Consider the following 20,119-nt stretch of genomic DNA (forward strand, 5'->3'; position numbering starts at 1 on the left):
ACACTGCTGGGGTGTGATGGGCCAGTTACTTTCCCCCTGCTATAAAGAGGAGCACCCACTTGAAAAAGTGCCTCTTACCCAATTAGCAATGAACCAGGCCAGCCAGATTTATTCTGACAAGGAGACTTGCACAATCGGATTAAGTCGCACTGCGCTCCTTTGAGTTTTGTCTTTCTGGTCTTGCTTGTGCAATGGTCCTCTGCCTGCTGGTTCAGTTAGCGCCCTTGGTGGCCAGTCATGCCTCTGCCACAGCCCTGGGGACATCCTTGCTTCAAAGGAGCAGACAAGCCAGACGCCAGCCAGCCACAGTCAGAGCAGACGGGCCTCCCCTCTGCGCTCTTGTCTCCTGTATTCACAGCCATGCCTTGGCAGGCACCAAATTGGAAGAATCAGTGCAGGCACCTTGTGCTGTGTTTGTGGTCCACTAGCTTTGCTTGCTGGTTGGTCATTTCCCAGGGAGCCTCCTGGCAGCTCCACGTGTTCCAGCACATGAAACCGGAAGCCTATGCAGGGAGGGCTGGCTCGGTTCTTGTCACCAAGTGAGTGATGTGGGAGTGTTTCTCAGCTTAAGCCATTCTGCCCAACGTTGCATATATGCAGCACAGACCAAATGTGTACACCTGTGGGCTGGGCAGAAATGGGTTAAGCCACTGACCTCAGTGAAAGGTGGGGAGATTAGGCCCATTTCTGCTTTTTTCTCTCTCCTGCTCATCAAACTTAACAGGTCATAGAGAGCGTGTGCATGTACAGTTCAGGGACATGTGGTGGGTGTGGAGGCAAGTGAGGCAGAGCCTCCCCACTAGAGTCCTTCGAAAAGTGCCACCATGTGTGAGGTGTGTAGACACTCAAAATCTACACACACAGTGTGTGAGTTGTGAGCACTTGCACACCTCACACATGGCGGCATTTTTCAAAGAACTGTGGTGGGGAGACTCTGCCTCACCTGCCTCCCCACCCACTACATGTCCCTGATACACTTGTGACCTGTCCAGTCACAGAATCCAGGGAGGGACTATGAAGATTTAAAAGGGCGTTATTTTCAGAAACTTCATTCAGTTCTGTGAAACAAAACAATCAACAGGACTATTGTGGGGAGGCCCAGATGTGATTCTCAGCAGTGGCGTAGCTAAGGGGGTGCAGGGGGTCACACCGGGCAACAAGCTTTAGGAGGACAACAAGCTGAGCTTGACACTAGTGGCCAAAATTGTGAAAATCTTTGTATGTACGAATAATACCATCTTGTTATATATCATAGGAAAGGTAATTTAATGAAGAATGCAATGAAACAAACCAAATTAGAATATCTGTATTCTATCAAACGTTATGGTCAATTAACCAGAAAACGAAAACACAACTGCCTTAAGGAACAAAAAATGAATTTCTTTTATTCAAAACTGACCTCTGAGACTGGTTGTTCTGAGAGCCAATGAGATGTTACTATGATATAGCATGGAACCAATAAGGTGTTAATATGGGGGAGGCAGGTCTTCCCCCCAATTTGCACTTTTTAAGAAGCCTGGGTGTGATGTTACTTCCAGTTGTGACATCATTTCCAGGGCATCATTTGGAGCTCTGCACTGGGCTACATGTTGATTAGCTACGCCACTGATTCTCAGATAATCTTTTTGACATTTCATTCATTCATTTATTCATTCATTCTCTGTTTAATCTCCCAATGGGCATTCTAAGTGACTTACAACAATACAAATATGAAGAGAAATACAGTACAAATATAAAAATATAAACTTTAAACCAATACCAATATAAAAATATAAGCATCAAAATTACCTAAAATTAATATGCAACCTAAAAATCTAATTAAAAACCAGCAGCAGGCAGTAAAAACACAGCCCATAAAAACAATCAGCATAAACCCTTAACCGTCAATATTAAAAGTCCGAACTCAGAAGGCGAGTGATTTAGTGCCAAGCCAAACAGTGTCCCCAAGCACTGTGAATGAGTGAAAGCATTCATTCCTCCTGCTTGACATGGGGACAGCTCCATCACATGGCTACTCAGTCTCCTTGGGGAAGTTGTGCAGTTACGCTATCGATGTGGGTCGTGAGCTCAAGGGTCTCAAGATGGACCCCTCCCCGTCACCTCACCAAGCACCAGGTTCCTTGTGGACAGCTCGATGAAAGTGTCAACCCAATGCACGGCAGCAGTAAAGAAGGCTAATTCCATGCTTGGGATCATTAGGAAAGGCATTAAGAATAAGACAGCTAATATTGTAATGCCATTGTACAAATCAATGGTTAGGCCACACCTGGAGTACTGTGTCCAGTTCTGGTCACCGCATCTCAAAAAGGATATAGTGGAGATGGAAAAGGTGCAAAAGAGAGCGTCTAAAATGATTCCTGGGCTGGGGCACCTTCCTTATGAGGAAAGGCTACAGTGTTTGGGCCTCTTCAGCCTAGAAAAGAGGCGCCTGAGGGCAGACATGATTGAGACATACAAAATCATGCAGGGACAGAGTGGATAGAGAGACTCTTTTTCCCCTCTTGCATAACATCAGAACCAAGGGACATCCACAAAAGCTGAATGTTGGGAGAGTTAGGACAGACAGAAGAAAATATTTCTTTACCCAGCATGTAATTAGTTTGTGGAACTCCTTGCCACAGGAAGTAGTGATGGCATCTTGCCTGGATGCCTTTAAGAGGGGATTGGACAAATTTCTGGAGGAGAAGATCATTACGGGTTACAAGTCATAGTAGGTATGTGCAAGCTCTTGGTTTTAGAGGCAGGCTGCCCCTGATTGCCAGATGCAGGGTTGGGCACTGGGAGGCAGGTTGTGCCTGTTGTCTTGTGTGCTCCCTGGGGCATTTGGTGGGCCACTGTGAGGTACAGGAAGCTGAACCAGATGGGCCTTTGGCCTGACCCAGTGGGGCTCTTCTTATGTTCAACTCTGCCACCTCTTTCACTACAGGCTGGTGAAGCAGACTGCCAGCAGAGTTTGCTTCTCCTGTGCCTGACATTCTGTTCTGCTTTCTGCCATAGCTGGCTTCTAGAAGTCAATGCTTCCCCCTCCCTCACCGCCAGCAGCCAGGAGGACTATGAACTCAAAACCCGGCTTCTTGAGGACACGCTGAATATAGTAGACATGGAAGGCAGGTGAGCAAAGCCATATGGGGACATGTTTGCATGGTGTACAATGCATACTTTTCATTGTATTTAGAGCATTACAACATTTATAATTGTTATAGTATCAAAAATAAAAATCAGCCAATAGTGTGTGAAGAAATGAGCTCAGCTCCTGGTTCCTACATAGAAGGTGTTTGCTGTATTGTGTGTGCTCCGAGCCCTGCCCCAGGCAGTAGCTACTGTGGATTTTTAACAAGGTTCTGGCTGCCCATCTCCTTTTCCCAGTGGGAAAGACTTCAGGGCACCAGACCTGAGATCTGATTCCCTTTGGCCCAGCAGGATCACATTTCTACTATTGTGGCATCTGTCTCCACCTACAAGGGACATGAAATAGGAGAGGAGGTTGGTGTTGATGGTATTTTCCTGGGTCCCATCTTGTGCTGATTTCTTTGTACAGAGTTTCTAATCTGCTGCCTCTGACTCAGGGCAAGTAAGACTCTGGTGGGGCTGCAGATTTGATCAGGCCAGCGGTGCTCCTCTCTCAGAAGCCCCTTTTCTGATTGAAAGCACAGGAAGCCTGCAAAGACGGTGCCTACAACAAGAAGGGACCTCTGACTGACTGTTATAATAGGCCTCCAACTTCAGGGACTGCTGATACAGGTGCCCATGGCAATTTGTCATGGAAATAGGAAGCAGGGTGGAGTCCCCACTCAGTGTGCACAGCTGCAGGACAGCCAGGCCTGGATCTACCTCTGCCCCCCTCGCTTAGCACACTCTTAGATCCAAGGCCATTGATTAGAGAGGAAGACAATCCCTCCAGCCAGGCAGAGACACGTGACAGGAGGCACAGAAGGGCAGGGCGAGTGTGGCTTCAGAGCCCTGTTGCTGCTCAGACCAAGAGGCTCAGCTTCTCCCCACACAATTTTTATAGGTGGACTCATTTTATTGTAAACCCCCGTGGGTGCCTTTGTTTCTGGCGGAAAGGTGGGTTTCAAATACCTGAAACATGGCACACCATGTATGTATTGTCATCCAGCTGCAGAATCTGGGTCACTAAGCAAACCATTCCAGGCACCCTGCATGCCACAGACAACCCACACTTGTGCCAACGCTCAACACACCTGGATGGTGATGTGCTGCTACTTTATTATTTCTGTACTGATTACGCCTTTTGGCAGGGAAAGGAAGGGCAGGCACTTCAATAATTGTGCTTGATGCTCAGCTTTTGTTCCTACAGGTTGACAGGGAAGGAGAAGCGTGTTGGGGGCTTTGACCTCGTATGGAACGATGGTCCTGTTAGCAGAGGAGATGGGAATTTGGATACACCAATGAATGGCTTTGTGGCAAACACACATTTAGGTACTTAACTCTGAGGTAGATGGCTGGGTGGCCCTTGGGAGGCACTGGCAGGGCTCTGTGACCATGGAATTTCGTAGCATGCTGGAGACTGCAACTTTTGCTCTTTTGCTCCTACACATTTTACCCCAAGCCAGGTCTACATACTCCTTCACATAGTGCGTAGTCTGTGGCATTCAGTGCTGGGCTAGATAGTTCAAAACTCTGACTGGGTAAAGCAGCTTTGTATGTTTGTAAGATTGCATTCTGTACCTATTTAACTGTCTTAAATTGGCTGCCTGCAATTCAACCAGTAGGAAAAGTCCATCACAGGTTACAAGCTGTGATAGGTCTGTGCAAGCTCCTTATTTTAGAAGTAGGCCAACTCTGAATGCCCGATACAAGGGAGGGCACCAGGATGAGGTCTCTTGTTATCTGGTGTGCTCCCTGAGGCATCTGATGGGCCACTGTGAGATACAGGAAGCTGGACTAGATAGGCCTGTGGCCTGAACCAGCAGGGTTCTGTTTATGACCAACTTTTAAGACAGGCAGTTTAGCCTTTTTTTTTTTTTTTTAAAGAACTACCCTTGTATCGCTCCCTTAGATGCTGAATGGAAAGACTTGACTCTTTTCCCAGCGCCACTTCCATCAGGTGGTGCATCTAACACAGACTGTCAGATAGTACTGAGAGGCACCTGCAGCATTTCCTCTAGCCATTTTTCCACCCTAACTGAAGCAATCAGCTGATTTTGTTCTTTCTCCACTAAAGGTAACATCTTGTTCTCACTTTCATTTCAGGCTACAACAATGACAGGAAGAAACAGCTGAAGCAGCTTTTCAAGTCTATTCAGTCACAGCAGAAAGTGTAGCATTTACTCAGGGTACAGCAGAAGGGGAATGGTCAGAAGTTGGAGGTTCCTTTTGTGTTGCAGAGCCAAACTCGGGCCACTTGCCAACTTCACGAGCCTCAGCTAGATCCACCCCTTACACATACTTTGGGGAGCTTCAGGAGCATCTGTAGAGAAGTTTCCTGGGTCTCAAGACAGGCCGACTTCAAGTGTCAGGCAGATTCTAATCAAGGTAATCCATTGCATGAAGTCAACTTGGCAACTTGCTGCTACACTGCACCAGGGCAAATGTGATCAGTGCTTAGCATTCACAGAACCGACAAAGAGTGGGGGGGCAGGAGTGTTGGTCTTCCTAAGTGGTGGCTGCTCTACTATGAAGTCATCCACAGTGAAAGTTGGACAAAGCAATGCTTCCCTGCCAAATACACCCTTGTATACGATCTTGCTTCAGATACACACGGAGGATAAATAAAAGTTACTAAGACTGCTAAGACTTGAGAAACCTGCTCCTTTGCTTTTGACAGGGGAATGCTGGGCCCAGGGTGGAGAGGAAGTGAGAACATGTAAGCAGCTACTGACCCTGTGACTCAACACAGGTCTAAATAGGATTGTGGAGCAAAGGCCTCCGTGATCTCCATCTCTCCTACGTGTTCTCCACATGCTGAGTCTTTAGGAAAGGACAATCCAGCAGCACCTGGGGCTTGGGGTTCTCCCTTGCCAGATTCTGTCTGTTCTATCTGCTTCTGCCCATTAGATACTAAAGCACCAAACAAGAGCACAGGAACTGCACCTTTGTCACTTTTTGTATCCTAATGTCCATCGTGTTAGGAATGAGGCTGAAACAAAAGAATTTAAAATTTGCATGTCTAGGGCAAATTTGAGAGTAAACTAAAGATTACTGGATTTGACTATTTGGAGACTACTAAAACACAAGCCTTCAGTGGATGTTTGAGACCAGGGAGCTGTTTAAAGGTTGAATGGAGAACCCTGGCCAGAAGGTTGCACATAAGCCCAGTAAGGAGATGCTCCAGCAATTCTCACAAGCCAGCAAAACTATACCGCTTCAGGCAATGCAACAGGGCAAGCACTGTTATCATAGATCAGTGAGAGATGGGCCTGGGAGGGTCATTTCCAAGGGCTGATTCACACAGCCACCCTCCCCAGAGAGCAGGGACTTCACCAAGGGACACAGGCTGCCTCTCCAGATGTGCAGGAAGACCTCAAGTCAATCATACCTGCAGTAGCTACCCCCTAAAGCAAGCACAGGGTGCTGCAACCACAAGGGACTGTTGAGCTCATGGTCTTCTCCAGGGCTTAGAGATTTGGTTGTGGCTGACATGGATCCTGGTGTGTTCGACAATGCTTGCTCCAAATGATTAATACAATTTGACCTCAGAAAACAGAATATACCCACAAAAGGTCACAGGTTCACATGTAAAAAGTATGAAGAGGGTGGGAATGGACACAGGAGAAAAGCAGGATAATGGCAGGTCTCAGGGAAAGTGTCCTGGTCAGGCTTTAAAGTAATTGCAGAAAACCCCAAACACAAGTCTCTATGGCAAGTGAAATATGCAGACTGGTGCTGCTGATTGACAGGCCAGAGTGTGTATGGAAAGCAGGGAGTAGGGAAGTTTGCCACCTACTGGTGCAAACCAACCATGCAAAAGTTCAGGTTGAGAGGGGCAAGCAGGGAGCTCACACCTGCCACTTGGAGAGGCTAAGCTCATACCCTGCAAGTCAGATTTTATGGATTCCTGCCTTTCTTGCCCCCTCCCACAGATGTTCTTCAGAGTTGGCCAGCACACTGCAGAAATGCCAACTAGCTCATTACAGTTACAATCCCACACAGATCTCATAATTTTAAGCTGGAAGAAGCTGCCTAAGTAGCAGCAGATGTTTGGCTGGGGTAGAGAGAAATATTACCAGCTGTGCCATTTGGTATTTTTACCCACCTAGTGTGCGACACCCAACACTGCACAGCAAGACAAACTTCTAGGCAAAAAGGCAGCTATGACTGTCTAGACTGTGTGCCCTTAGACTCTAAGAGTTAAAAGTCGCTGATTTCAACCAATGGATCACAACACAAGCTGGCTGAACAACAGAACATATTCCCATCACCCACGACAAGCAGTTGATTAATGTACAATTAATGTACAATTTATTATCATGAAATCATGCATTTCCTATCCTAGAAGACAACAGAATCATAGTTCTGCTACTTGCTTCCCTTCCAGAATTCAAGAGCCCAACAATAACTTAATTTGGCATCATCTTACAATGACAACATTGTGACCTGTCATAAATATCTTGCTCTTTGGGTTTCAAAGCTCAGCCAGGCTGTCAAAGCTGCAGAGAAAGACTGCTGTGAACATTTTTCTCCACTCAACCTGCCACAAAAGACCAAAGAGATTGGGTGCTCAACAGCTCAGAAGATGCCCTGTGTCCAGACCAGGCATCTGCCTGTGAAGTTTCCTTTTGCACCATGAGCTTCTTGCACAGGAAGCGGCGGCTAAGTCCACACAACGATACAGCCTCAGCCTTCCAGCACCTTTTTAATGAACCACATTTCTTCTGTGCCCAAAGGTTTCAGGCTGTAGCCTTTCAGCTCTGGTTTACCTTGGGAAAGAATGAGGAGATATCAAGCTATCAGAGAAGTCCTGTGGAAAAAAACAGTCAAAACAGCAGGGGAATTTGTAGCTTTCCTTGAAATATATGACTTGATTCATCTGCAATGAGATGTGCCACCCCTGAGTTCGTGTATCTTGTCATCTCATGTTATACCACATGTGGACTGGAAACCAGTGGGAGCCAAATTTTTGATTCCTTCTTGGGGGAACCTCATTCTCTTGGTAACAAGGAAAGAAAATTTCCCTGTAAAAGGTGGAGCAGCAAATCACACAATAAGCCTGAACCATGAAGATTTCCAAAACTCCCACTCCTTTCAGCAGGTTAGTTCTGCTGGGACACATGCAGACACAGGAAGTCTGCTGATAACTGATAGTACCAGAGGAGGGACTAGTGTGACTTTTGCCAAGGATAAACCCCCCAATTGCAATGAATCTGTGGTCACAAATCCCACATGGGTTGACCGTCACAGATGCCAATCACAAATGCACTTTGCCACAGAGTAACTGCATGTCTGGTGCAGGCCTAAGTGAGTGATCCCAGCTAGGCACAATTCTAGGCAGCTTGCATTAGGCTTTTATTTCTTTCTGCAATAATTTCACGTGTCTTGCCTATTTCAGCCTTGCCCGTTTTCATTTTCTGAGTGTCCTATTTGTGAAAACTCCAGAGTAGAGAGCTACAGCCCCTCATACTACTACAAATTACTCTTGGCTTACTTTGCAAGGCCTTATCTGCATAAAGAGAAACTGGGGTTGACCAGAGTCAGCTGGCTCTCCAGACATTTCTTTTGTGACCAGGTTCCATGCTAAGGGAACCCGGCTAACTGAGCTGGAGGAAGGGCAAGGAGAAGGGTGTCTTTCCTTGCTGGTGGGAGTTATGTACTCATGCAGGATCACCAGTGCCAAAGCTGTTTGCCACAGTCATCCCAGGAAGATACCCAAAGGTGTGTGAGAAGGTCAGGTGCTTGGGCTGTTTGCCTTGCTTCTCTCTCCAAGAAGAGAAGTGGGCCTAGTGGGTCCCAACAGGTCACCACAAAGTGCATGAAGAGTAGCAGCAACAACAGAAAAAATATCAACACCTGATCCAAATTCCACCAGGTTCCCCATCACATTCATGACAGAACTTGATTATTTCTTGCTCATTGGGCAAATACCTTGAGCTTCCAAGAGACGGCTGACCTTCACTTTCAGCTCTTCCCTCAATTTTGCTATTTCTTTGTCTAAGAGTTCTTGATCTGGAGAAAGAGTGGAAGTAATAAGAAATCACCTGGATGATTTAAGATACATCTCAGACTCATGACCTGGACTATCCCGTGTACAGTATTCGTATTTCAGCTGTCGCAGCAACTAAAGGCATATCTTCCTCTTCGTTCAAAAACCTGCCATTTCTGTTGAATTAAGGCATATTCTCCCTTTTAAGCACATATCAAGAGACTCCTTACAGTTACTGTCCAAACTACTATGAATTATGACCCACTGGAATCAACAAGCAAAAGATGTTCTGCCTTTTGTAACTAGATGCACAATTTTGGACCAAGGGAAGGCATGCGTCCCAATAAACTAAGAAAGTTCAGCGCACATTACCCTGCAGAACTAAGAGACTGTCATATTTTAAGGAAGGGATGGAATTTTCCCTCTGGGTGAACTGGCCTTAGGGACAATGTATACCACACAGTTAGGCTTGCTTGCATTTCAAGCTGTGGAGTTAATTGCTGAGGAAATACCTGGCTATGCATTTTTTCTAAACTATGATCAGGAACAAGCCCTTCTGAACTAAGCCACATCGCACATGAGGAGCCATGTGCAAGCAATGTTCTGACCGTTGGGCATTCTGAAGCTCCCCCACAGAATGCTGGAAGGCAATGTAGGCAAAAGTGCAGGGAAGCAGAAGCAGTTGGGCATGTTTTCTTGTCAGTCTCTGCTTTCCTTGTCTCTCATTTAGGAGCCAACTATTCCTGCTCCCCACCCTCAGCCTGAAGAGGCAAAGGCACTACCCAACCACACTTGAAGAATCAAGAGGATTCCTCATCTAAGCTGCAGCAGGTACCAAGCTGGCAACTCAGCCAACTTTACACATTACCACAAAGTTGCAGAAAATGACTTGAACAGTGGAAAGGTAAGCAAAGAACTGAACTGTAAACTTGGCTTGCATACGTAATTTGTGAAATTAAAAGTCAAATTATGCATGTTAGATTCAATATTTTGAGGACAACAATATTTTGAGAACAAATAAACAATCTGGTGGTGCAAACCAGCTCCCACTGTTAATCAAGAAGGGGAAAAGAAGCATCCCTGGGATCTCACCCCTCTGCAACATGTCCTTGGTCTTCATTTTCGGAAGCTGCACAAACATGCTCCCAAAGCAAACCATGACTTTATCTGAAAGGAGGAAACAAGTTCAAGCTGAGATTGTTTAAAAGTGTCATCAAGTAGCTGGAGCATTTCTAAGCTTCCACAGAACTGCATCATACACAATCCCTATCCTTGTCCTGCCCCTCCCAAATTGAATGTGACCAGAACCAGGTTGCATACTGTGGCAGTGGGGGAGGGGGTGTACTGGGGACACTGATAATCACTACAAAGCTGCCTTGAAAAAAGGGAGTAATATTGCGAGACTCCAAGTCCTTGAGAACACCTGCAAATTCCTTGTTTCTGCCATTCTGTGGTTCTTTCTTGCTTCATCCAGCACTCCTTTGGCAGTGGAAGAGGAAACACAGAGGATGCTAGATTTGATAGCTCAATAGCAACAGCTCCTTCTAAGCACAGCAGCTTCTTCTCAGGAGTCAGACATGCTAAGGAGTCATACATGCACCTGCCAGGCACCAAGGTATCCATCAGACACTCTGCCATGGAAAACCTTACATTTTTATTCTGTGCTAACAAAGAAGGCCACGCAACAGGCTACACAGCATAACCCGTTGTCCCAGATATCAGCATGAATGCTTACAGACTAGATCTGGTGCAATCCTACAGCAACCCTCCCTCCCTCCCTAGGCATAGAACATCCTGGACATACATCAGCCCATCCCCACAATATCTCTGTGAAACCACAGGATTATGCACACTCCAGCACTAATGAAAGGGGCAGAAGGCCCTCACTTTGTGAGCAGAAGTTCAATCGCAGATACCTCCAGTTAAAAGGATATCAGGTGGCAGGGCTAAGAAAGTGATTCCTCTCCCATAACTCAAGAGAACGGCTGCCAGTCCAAGTAGCCAACACAGGGCCAAAGAGACCAAAGGTATAATTTGGTATCAAGTAGCTCCATCTGTTCAAGATGACCCCTTACCTGAAGAGCCTGACTCCTTGTCCAGAGCCCTCAGTGCCTCCCGGTTCTGATTGCGTTTCTGATCCAGATTCACAATCTGAAAGAAAATTGATTAAACTGTCAGTTTATGTCAATAGCCAAGAAGAACTGAATGCTCTTTCTGTTACCCACACGGCGAAGAGGCACCTGAACCATTTGCCACAACCTACACTCGGTTCTGCACAGCCCTATTCCAACTGCTCATGTACAGTGTAAACAATTCAGACAACCTCTTTGTGGCAAACATGGTGGAATCCAGGCAGGAAAAAAGATGCTGCCCTGTGGGCCAGGGTGGTCCTGCAAACTGGCACCAGAAACTGTTCATGTACTTCAGCCACCTTGCTTGTCTGTTCAAGAACCAGCCAATATGTACCCTTCCCTCCCTCTCTCTCCACTGAGCTGGTAGGATGCAAAAATAACCCTCACCAACATTATTAAGGACCTGCCGAATACAAGGTTATTACAATGGCAAAGGCATATGCTCCAGTGCGCGGAGGGAGGGGGGGAGAGAGACCCTGAGAACACTGGAGTCAGAAATTCAAGAGAATCTTCTCCAGAAGGGGCAGGAAGACTGACTGGCATTCTGATCTTCTGCAGGGAGGAGAAAAGAAATAAGTAGTACATGCAGGCTCCTGTATCTGTGGATCCAGTATCTCCAGATTCACTGATTGGGGGGCAGGGGGGACCCTCCTTGTGCCCATTACATTACCTTTGTTTTACTGTAGAAGTGCTTGCACATGGGTGGTTCTTGTTTGAGAAGAGCGGAAAGTGCAGACAACCAGCCTGCATGATAGTGGACAACTAACAGGAAGCAATAATTCCAGCTTCCTGGCAGTCTCTCTGTAGTGTGTGGATGCATTGCCTGCATGTTCAGTTCTTCAGTAAGCAAGACTGCTAAACAAAGAGCACTCACTAAACAAGTGCTTTTACAATAAAACAAACGTAATTTAACAGGTGCGTGGGGGCATGTGTGTGGCGGTGGCTATCCATACAGGCGCCCCCTCTCTATCTGTGCAAAACCCCCTGCAAAAAACAGGGGGGAGGGGAGGAACTGCACTCTTAATAAGGAGGCAGTGACTGATACAGCAGAAGGGAAGGGAGTTAAAAGGGGGATGAGCATCTGACAAGCACCTTCCCTTTTGAGTGGGAAAATTAAGAACATAAGAACAGCCCCACTGGATCAGGCCATAGGCCCATCTAGTCCAGCTTCCAGTATCTCACAGCGGCCCACCAAATGTCCCAAGGAGCACACCAGAACAACAGACCTGCATCCTGCTACCTCCCTTGCATCTGGCATTCTGACATAGCTTATTTCTAAAATCAGGAGGTTGCACATACACATCTTAATTAGTGCCTTGGTGAGATTAACTAGTGCCTTGGTGAGACAGACAGGAAATTATGGGAGACGGCAGTGAACACTGGAAATTCCTATTATGGAGGAGTCTGGGGATAAGAATAGGCCCTCAGTTCGGCTGTACTTGTCGTAAGAGGCGACTAAACAGCCACCGGGTAGATGGGACTCATCAGCCTGGGAAGGCAGCTCATCTGAGAGAAGGAAAACTCTGATCCCAAACCTCCACTGCCTTGTGGCTACATCCAGTTATGGAAAAGGCTTCAGGAGTCAACCTCGAGGCAAAATCCGGAGCCGGAGTCCCTGAGGCAGTTCGTGGCTGAACACAGTCACATTCTGGCAACTCCTGCGACGCCGCTGGAACCAACCGTATTGGCCTCTGCCTTTCCATTGGACCATTTCAGCGACGTAGAGAGGGGGGATTTGCTGCATGGGTAACAGCTTATCCTCCATACCTACTTTACCCAGGCTTCGCGCACTGGAGAGGACACTCTGTTCCAGAACCACCATTCAGAACGTGACACCATAGTCTTCCAAGACTGAAGGATGCCATAGGCAGGGGAGAGAAAGACTGAAGTGAAGGGACTGTTGTGATGGATGGCACAGCAGAGAACAGGTATGAGCCTGATGGCTTCAGCTGAATTCTCACATATGGTACATGCGACAAGGTCAACTTAAGTTGGGTAATACCATGTCAGGTGGGGGAGCTCCCATGGTTGAAAATCCTACACAAAGAGAAAATCCAAGGCAGGAAGAAGGGCTCTAGTCTGGCTTTCTTGATGATATATGATATTGCCCACATGGAGAATCTGTGCGTTTTTTCCACTCATAAGGAACAGATAATGCAATCCTGTTGCCACTCACTTAATGTGTGATTTGCGACTATGAATTATTAGATGTTGAGCAAAGAACCAGAAGCCCCTGGGATGAATCTCACCAGTATCAGACACTCATGTGCTATCCTTGGGCAAACTCACCATCTCTGCACCTCAGCTGTCCTCCCTCCCATCTGCAATATGGGAAATCTAACTTGCAAGTTTTTCACAAGTTACAACAAGGTAATGAACCCAAAGTACTGTGAACATTTGGAGAAATGTTTTCTTATAGTATTTTTTCCTGTCATTTCATCATACTGTATTGACTAACCTTGATGGGTTATTGTACTGATTGCAACAACCTCCTTGGAGGAAGGACATAAAATGTTAGTACTACTACTACTACTACTACTGTGCATGTACACAAAAGTACTTTGATCATTCAAAAAAGTTTTATTTATTATGTTTCTTGCCACTTTTTAATAATGTAGCTGACCCAACTTACAAATTGCAAAGTTGTACGGATTGCAAGTCATGGGTGAAGCACAAGTATGAACACTGCAATCCTAGCGTGATATGGCTGCTCAACAGCAAATGGAATTTGTGGAACTCCTGACCACAGGATGTGATGATGACACCTGGCCTGGATGCCTTTAAAGGGGGACTGGACCAACTGATGGAGAAAAAGTGCACCACAGGTTACAAGCCATGAAGGGTCTGTGCAACCTCCTGGTTTTAGGAGGAGGCTACCTCAGAATGCCAGATGCACCAGGAAGCAGGTCTGTTGTCTTGTGTGCTCCCTGAGGCATCAGGTGGGCCACTGTGAGATCCAGGAAGCTGGGTTCTTCTGATGTTCCTATGCAATTGGTCTGTGGAACTCTTTGCCACCTGGCGGGCCCTGTGAGATGCAGGAGGCTGGGCTCTTCTGATTATCCTATGCAGCCAGTCTGTGGAACTCCTTGCCACTTGGTGGGCCCCTGTGAGATCCAGGAGGCTGGACCAGATGGGCCTTTGGACGGAGCCAGCCAGGGGGCTCTTCCTTCCTTCAAGTGCCTGGAGCCCCCCAGGCAAAACAGCACCACCCAGGCCACCACCTCCCGGCCTCTGCCTCCTGCTGTTGCCCCTCTGGCAGCCAGTGCCTGAGGGTTCCTAGGAAGAGCTTGCAGCTCCCCAGCGTGCAGTCAGCCTGCGGAACTCCTGGCCACAGGACGCGGAGGCGGTGGCGTAGCTGGAGCGGGGCGAAGCGCTCAGTCCGGTGGGGGGGGCGAGCGGCGGGGGGGGCGTACGGCTCCGTTTTGGCTCCCCCCGCCGGGAATGGCTTCAAATGGAGGGGCCACTTACCTCCCCCGCCGAGCCGCCCCGCCGGACTGAGCGCTCCGCCCCCCTTCCAGCTACGCCACTGCGAGAGCACCTGCCTACCCCGCACCGCACCGGCCTCCCTACCTGCTGCCTGCCGGCCATCACCTCCTCAGCGAGCGCCTCCACCTCGGCCAGATAGCCGAGCACGAAGTCCGGGTCCCGCTCGCCCATCGCGGCCCGCGAGAAGGCTGCGAGGCCTAATCGCACCTGCTCTACGCATGCTCTCCTCACAGCAGCAAGGTAACCAAGGAGACGGTCTGGAGCCCTGCCCGGACCTCGCGCATGCGCACAGGTGTGACGCGCGCTCTTCCAGCCGGGCTTCGTTGCGTCTGCTCTGCGCATGCGCCTCCGGGTGGGGCGTAACGAAGGCGACCGCCTGGAGCCGTCTCCAAGCCTGCCCGGGATTCGCGCACGCGCACAGGCGTCTTCCAGGGAGTGGGGCGCGCACTCCAGCTGCACTCTGCAGGGGAGGTCTTTGAGGGAGATGGGAGGACTGGAATGTCTGGTGCCTGGGCAAGCACTGGCATAGTGGGCAGGAGAGAAACCTGGCGGAATGCGGAGAATCAGTGGGATACCACAATCCCACCGCTATAAACTCTACAGGAGGGGCAGGCAGGGGCGTGTTGGAGGTGGGGTGGCCCTTTCTGTTAAGGAAGGGATAGAATCCAGCAAAGTAGAGACTGAAGGTGGGTCCGACTCCACCGTAGAATCTCTGTGGGTTAAATTACCAGGCTTGTGCAGCGATGTAATACTGGGGGTGTGCTATCGTCCTCCAGACCAGAAATCGGATGGGGACCTTGAAATGAGGAAACAGATCAGGGAGGTGACAAGGAGGGACAGGGTTGTAATCATGGGGGACTTCAATTATCCTCATATTGACTGGGTCAATTTGTGTTCTGGTCACGATAAGGAAACCGGATTTTTTGACGTGCTAAATGACTGTGGCTTAGATCAGCTAGTCACGGAGCCCACCAGAGGACAGGTGACTCTGGATTTAATATTGTGTGGTACGCAGGACCTGGTCAGAGATGTCAGTGTTACTGAGCCATTGGGGAACAGTGATCATGCTGCGATCCGTTTTGACGTGCACGTTGGGGGAAGAATACCAGGCAAATCTCTAACAAAAACCCTTGACTTCCGACGAGCGGACTTCCCTCAAATGAGGAGGCTGGTTAGAAGGAGGTTGAAAGGGAAGGTTAAAAGAGTCCAATCTCTCCAGAGTGCATGGAGGCTGCTTAAAACAACAGTAATAGAGGCCCAGCAGAAGTGTAAGAAGAAAGAAAGGGTTCTTTCCCTTTCTAACAGTAATAGCAGTACTGTTAGAAAGGCCTCTATTACTGTTAGAAACCTCTATTATTACTGTTAGAAGGCCTCTATTATTAGAAACAGCTCTGATAATAGAGCTGTTATTACTGCTATTACTGTTAGAAAGGGTTCTAAAGAAGGGTTCCACTAAATGTGCCCGCATGGCTAACGAGCCAAGTTAGAGAGGCTGTAAAGGGCAAGGAAGCTTCCTTCCATAAATGGAAGTCCTGCCCTAATGAGGAGAATAAAAAGGAACATAAAATGTGGCAAAAGAAATGTAAGAAGGTGATACGGGAGGCCAAGAGAGACTATGAGGAACGCATGGCCAGCAGCATTAAGGGGAATAATAAAAGCTTCTTCAAATACGTTAGAAGCAGGAAACCCGCCAGAGAAGCGGTTGGCCCTCTGGATGGTGAGGGAGGGAAAGGGGAGATAAAAGGAGACTTAGTGATAGCAGAGAAATTGAATGAGTTCTTTGCATCTGTCTTCACGGCAGAAGACCTCGGGCAGATACCGCTGCCTGAACGGCCCCTCCTGACCGAGGATTTAAGTCAGATAGAGGTTAAAAGATAAGATATTTCAGACCTCATTGATAAATTAAAGATCAATAAGTCACCGGGCCCTGATGGCATCCACCCAAGAGTTATTAAGGAATTGAAGAATGAAGTTGCTGATCTCTTCACTAAAATATGCAACTTGTCCCTCAAAACGGCCACGGTGCCAGAAGATTGGAGGATAGCAAATGTCACACCAATCTTTAAAAAGGGAAGGAGGAGGGACCCGGGAAACTATAGGCCGGTCAGCTTAACATCTATACCAGGTAAGATGGTGGAATGCCTCATCAAAGATAGAATCTCAAACCACATAAACGAACAAGCCTTGCTGAGAGAGAATCAGCCTGGCTTCTGTAAGGGTAAGTCTTGCCTCATGAACCTTATAGAATTATTTGAAAATGTCAACAGGCATGTGGATGCGGGAGAACCCATAGACATTATATATCTGGACTTTCAGAAAGTGTTTGACACGGTCCCTCACCAAAGGCTGCTGAGAAAACTCCACAGCAAGGGAATTAGAGGACAGGTCCTCTCCTGGATTGAGACCTGGTTGAAGACCAGGAAACAGAGAGTGGGTGTCAATTGGCAATTTTCACAATGGAGAGAGGTGAAAAGCAGTGTGCCCCAAGAATCTGTCCTGGGACTGGTGCTCTTCAACTTCTTCATAAATGACCTGGAGACAGGGTTGAGCAGTGAAGTGGCAAAGTTTGCAGACGACACCAAACCTTTCTGAGTGGTGAAGACCAGAAGTGATTGTGAGGAGCTCCAGAAGGATCTCTCCAAACTGGCAGAATGGGCAGCAAAATGGCAGATGCATTTCAATGTCAGTAAGTGTAAAGTCATGCACATTGGGGCAAAAAATCAAACTTGACATATAGGCGGATGGGTTCTGAGCTGTCTGTGACAGATCAGGAGAGAGATCTTGGGGTGGTGGTGGACAAGGTGATGAAAGTGTCGACCGAATGTGCGGCAGCAGTGCAGAAGGCCAATTCTGTGCTTGGGATCATTAGAAAAGGTATTGAGATCGAAACGGCTAATATAATGCCATTGTACAAATCGATGGTAAGGCCACACCTGGAGTATTGTGTCCAGTTCTGGTCACCACATCTCAAAAAGGTCATAGTGGAAATTGAAAAGGTGCAAAAAAGAGTGACTAAGATGATTACTGGGCTGGGGCACCTTCCTTAGGAGGAAAGGCTATGGTGTTTGGGCCTCTTCAGCCTAGAAAAGAGACGCCTGAGGGGGAACATGAGACATACAAAATTATGCAGGAGATGGACAAAGTGGATAGAGAGATGCTCTTTACACTCTCACATAACACCAGAACCAGGGGACATCCACAAATATTGAGCGTTGGGAGAGTTAGGACAGACAAAAGAAAATATTTCTTTACTCAGCGTGTGGTTGGTCTGTGGAACTCCTTGCCGCAGGATGTGGTGACAGCATCTGGCCTGGATGCCTTTAAAAGGGAATTGGACAAGTTTCTGGAGGAAAAATCCATCACAGGTTACAAACCATGATGTGTATGTGCGACCTCCTAATTTTAGAAATGGGCTATGTCAGATGCAAGGGAGAGCACCAGGATGCAGGTCTCTTGTTGTCTTGCATGCTCCCTGAGGCATTTGGTGGGCTACTGTGAGATACAGGAAGCTGGACTAGATGGGCCTATGTCCTGATCCAGCAGGACTGTTGTTATGTTCTTACTAGACATGCAATCCAGAAACAAAGGTGCACTGACTGAGAGCCGTGACACATTGTGTAATCGCACAAGGAGAACAACATGTCCCAGGGAACTGTGGCCAAACCCAAGTGTCCAAGCCCTGCAAGGGAAGGAGGAAATATTCAGGTGAGGGGGGGTGAATGTCTTTCCTAGCCGGTTGAGCTGGTTCTGTAGAATGGCAAAGGGAGCTGAGAATCAGAACTTCCTTGGTCCAAATCTTGCCCCTGCCATGAACTCGCTAGGCCTTGGGCAAATCCCTTTCTCTGAACCTCAGACTTCCCCAGCTGCAACAAGAGGATATAAACACTTACTATACAAGGGTGTTGTAAGGATGACATCAAGAAAATGCATGCAATGTACTTTGTACGGGGAGCCTCAGCAGGGCAAGCAAGTGGCCCCTCCCTTCGGAGCCATTCCTGGCGGCGGGGGGGGGAGCAAAACGGAGCTGTCCCTTTGGAGCCAGGAATGGCTCCAAAGGGAGGGGCCGCTTGCCTGCCCCGCTGAGGTTTCCCGCCAGACTGGGTGCACCGCCCCTCCAGCTATGCCACCACTCTGCCTCACTTGCCTTCCCACCCACCACAATCTCTACTTCACTGTAAACACTTCAGATGTAGCAGGGCAGGACTGCCCTTTCTGCTTAGGAATCTCCGTTATGTGCTATGGCCAGCACTGGTTCATTCATGAAGACAACTGAGACTGTTGCCTCAGGCAGCAGTGTGGCAGAGGCACCCACTTCTATCCACCTATTCATCTTTACTGCTACTCTTCCCCCCCCCCATGAACAGGAAAAGGAATCCAGCCCATCACTGTTCTTCCCTCACACTTCATCTTCCGCTATATCCCACCTTTCATTTTCCTATCCAAGGGATGGCAGCAGGAGGCTGGTGCATCAACAGGTGAGGGGGGCACACTGTCTCTGGCTCCCTTGGTCATGGGCCAGCCTTGGCCTAAGGTGACAACCATCATCATTTGGAAGGGAGGCAGGGCTGGTGGCCACTACCCGCCCCGATAGTGCCTAAACAGGGGCACTATCCACTGACAGCCTCCTGCCAGCACCTAGGCCAACAGTCTTCTCCACAAAGTGGGCAGCAGCAGAGACTTCCGCAGGGCCCTGCCTCAGCCTCTCGTTCTGAGACCCAAAGCACTCCCCTCTTCCCACTGCTGTGGGAGCAGCAGCTCAGGCTCAGAATCTCTGTGGCACTGATGGGAGCATAGAAGTGAGCATCTGAAATGTGTAAGGAAAGAAGAACTTATGCCAAAGGCAGTGGTAACCACCAGGAAAGGGAAAAGAGAGCCCAGGATGGAAGCAACACGTGCAGCTGTCTGGACAAAGACGCAGCTCTCATTTACCTGCCTGCCTCCCACAAACTGAGGCTAGGAGCAAAAAGGACCTGAAGAGGCCATTAATCTTCAAGCTTTCCCAGAAAAAGAAAAAAAAAATGTACTTCAAGCACTCCAATATTCACTGCCTGAGTTGCTATATGTTGCTGAAGGTTTGTCTCTACAGACTGAACACTATGTTAGTTTGTTGTCGTTGCACCACAACTGTGAATCAGGGGTCAGCAAATTTTTCAGCAAAGGGGCAGGCAGCTCCGCCATTCCGGCAGGTGCCTGGAAAAATTCAGCAGAAACCAAAGTCTCCCGAGCCGAGCTCTGCGAGGGCTGGCTGACCTTGGGTGGCAGGCCAGATTCCGCCCACAGGCTGTAGGTGGCCGACCACTGCCGTACATGGTGCCTCTCAGAAAAACCGAAGCAAGCAGGACAGCTTTCTGCCCCAAGGAACTTACAGTCTAAATTTAGACTCTGTGTGTGCGCACTTGTG

The 20,119-nt window shown here is 48.2% G+C and overlaps 2 protein-coding genes across 2 annotated transcripts in view; one reads left to right on the forward strand and one right to left on the reverse strand.

Annotated features, from left to right (window-relative positions):
• Positions 1-5,588, forward strand: part of TTLL9 (tubulin tyrosine ligase like 9) — a 52,193-nt gene extending 46,605 nt beyond the window's left edge. Inside the window, exons 12-14 of the mRNA XM_066624742.1 lie at positions 2,998-3,111; positions 4,319-4,440; positions 5,215-5,588. Coding sequence (XP_066480839.1) covers positions 2,998-3,111; positions 4,319-4,440; positions 5,215-5,285 — 307 coding nt within the window. The 3' untranslated portion in view covers positions 5,286-5,588. The remainder of the gene's footprint in view (positions 1-2,997; positions 3,112-4,318; positions 4,441-5,214) is intronic.
• Positions 5,589-7,395: 1,807 nt separating this feature from the next.
• On the reverse strand, positions 7,396-14,953 carry PDRG1 (p53 and DNA damage regulated 1). Its single transcript, XM_066625107.1, has 5 exons — positions 14,803-14,953; positions 11,176-11,251; positions 10,193-10,267; positions 9,043-9,123; positions 7,396-7,880 (listed from the first exon to the last, which is right to left on the reverse strand). The coding sequence occupies exons 1-5, from the start codon at positions 14,887-14,889 to the stop codon at positions 7,798-7,800; spliced, it is 402 nt and encodes a 133-aa protein (XP_066481204.1). The 5' UTR covers positions 14,890-14,953; the 3' UTR covers positions 7,396-7,797.
• Positions 14,954-20,119: the final 5,166 nt, after the last annotated feature.

This window comes from Tiliqua scincoides, chromosome 4 (assembly GCF_035046505.1).
Source record: "Tiliqua scincoides isolate rTilSci1 chromosome 4, rTilSci1.hap2, whole genome shotgun sequence".
NCBI lineage: Eukaryota > Metazoa > Chordata > Lepidosauria > Squamata > Scincidae > Tiliqua > Tiliqua scincoides.

Bases quoted from the DNA above. Each gene is read 5' to 3' on its own strand.
- PDRG1 (XM_066625107.1), bottom strand. From the start codon at position 14,889: ATGGGCGAGCGGGACCCGGACTTCGTGCTCGGCTATCTGGCCGAGGTG. The intron at 11,252-14,802 runs GTAGGGAGGCCG...ATTTTCTTTCAG, and splicing joins TGATGGCCGGCAGGCAGCAG to ATTGTGAATCTGGATCAGAA. The intron at 7,881-9,042 runs GTATTTGCCCAA...TTCTTTCCCAAG, and splicing joins CCGTCTCTTGGAAGCTCAAG to GTAAACCAGAGCTGAAAGGC.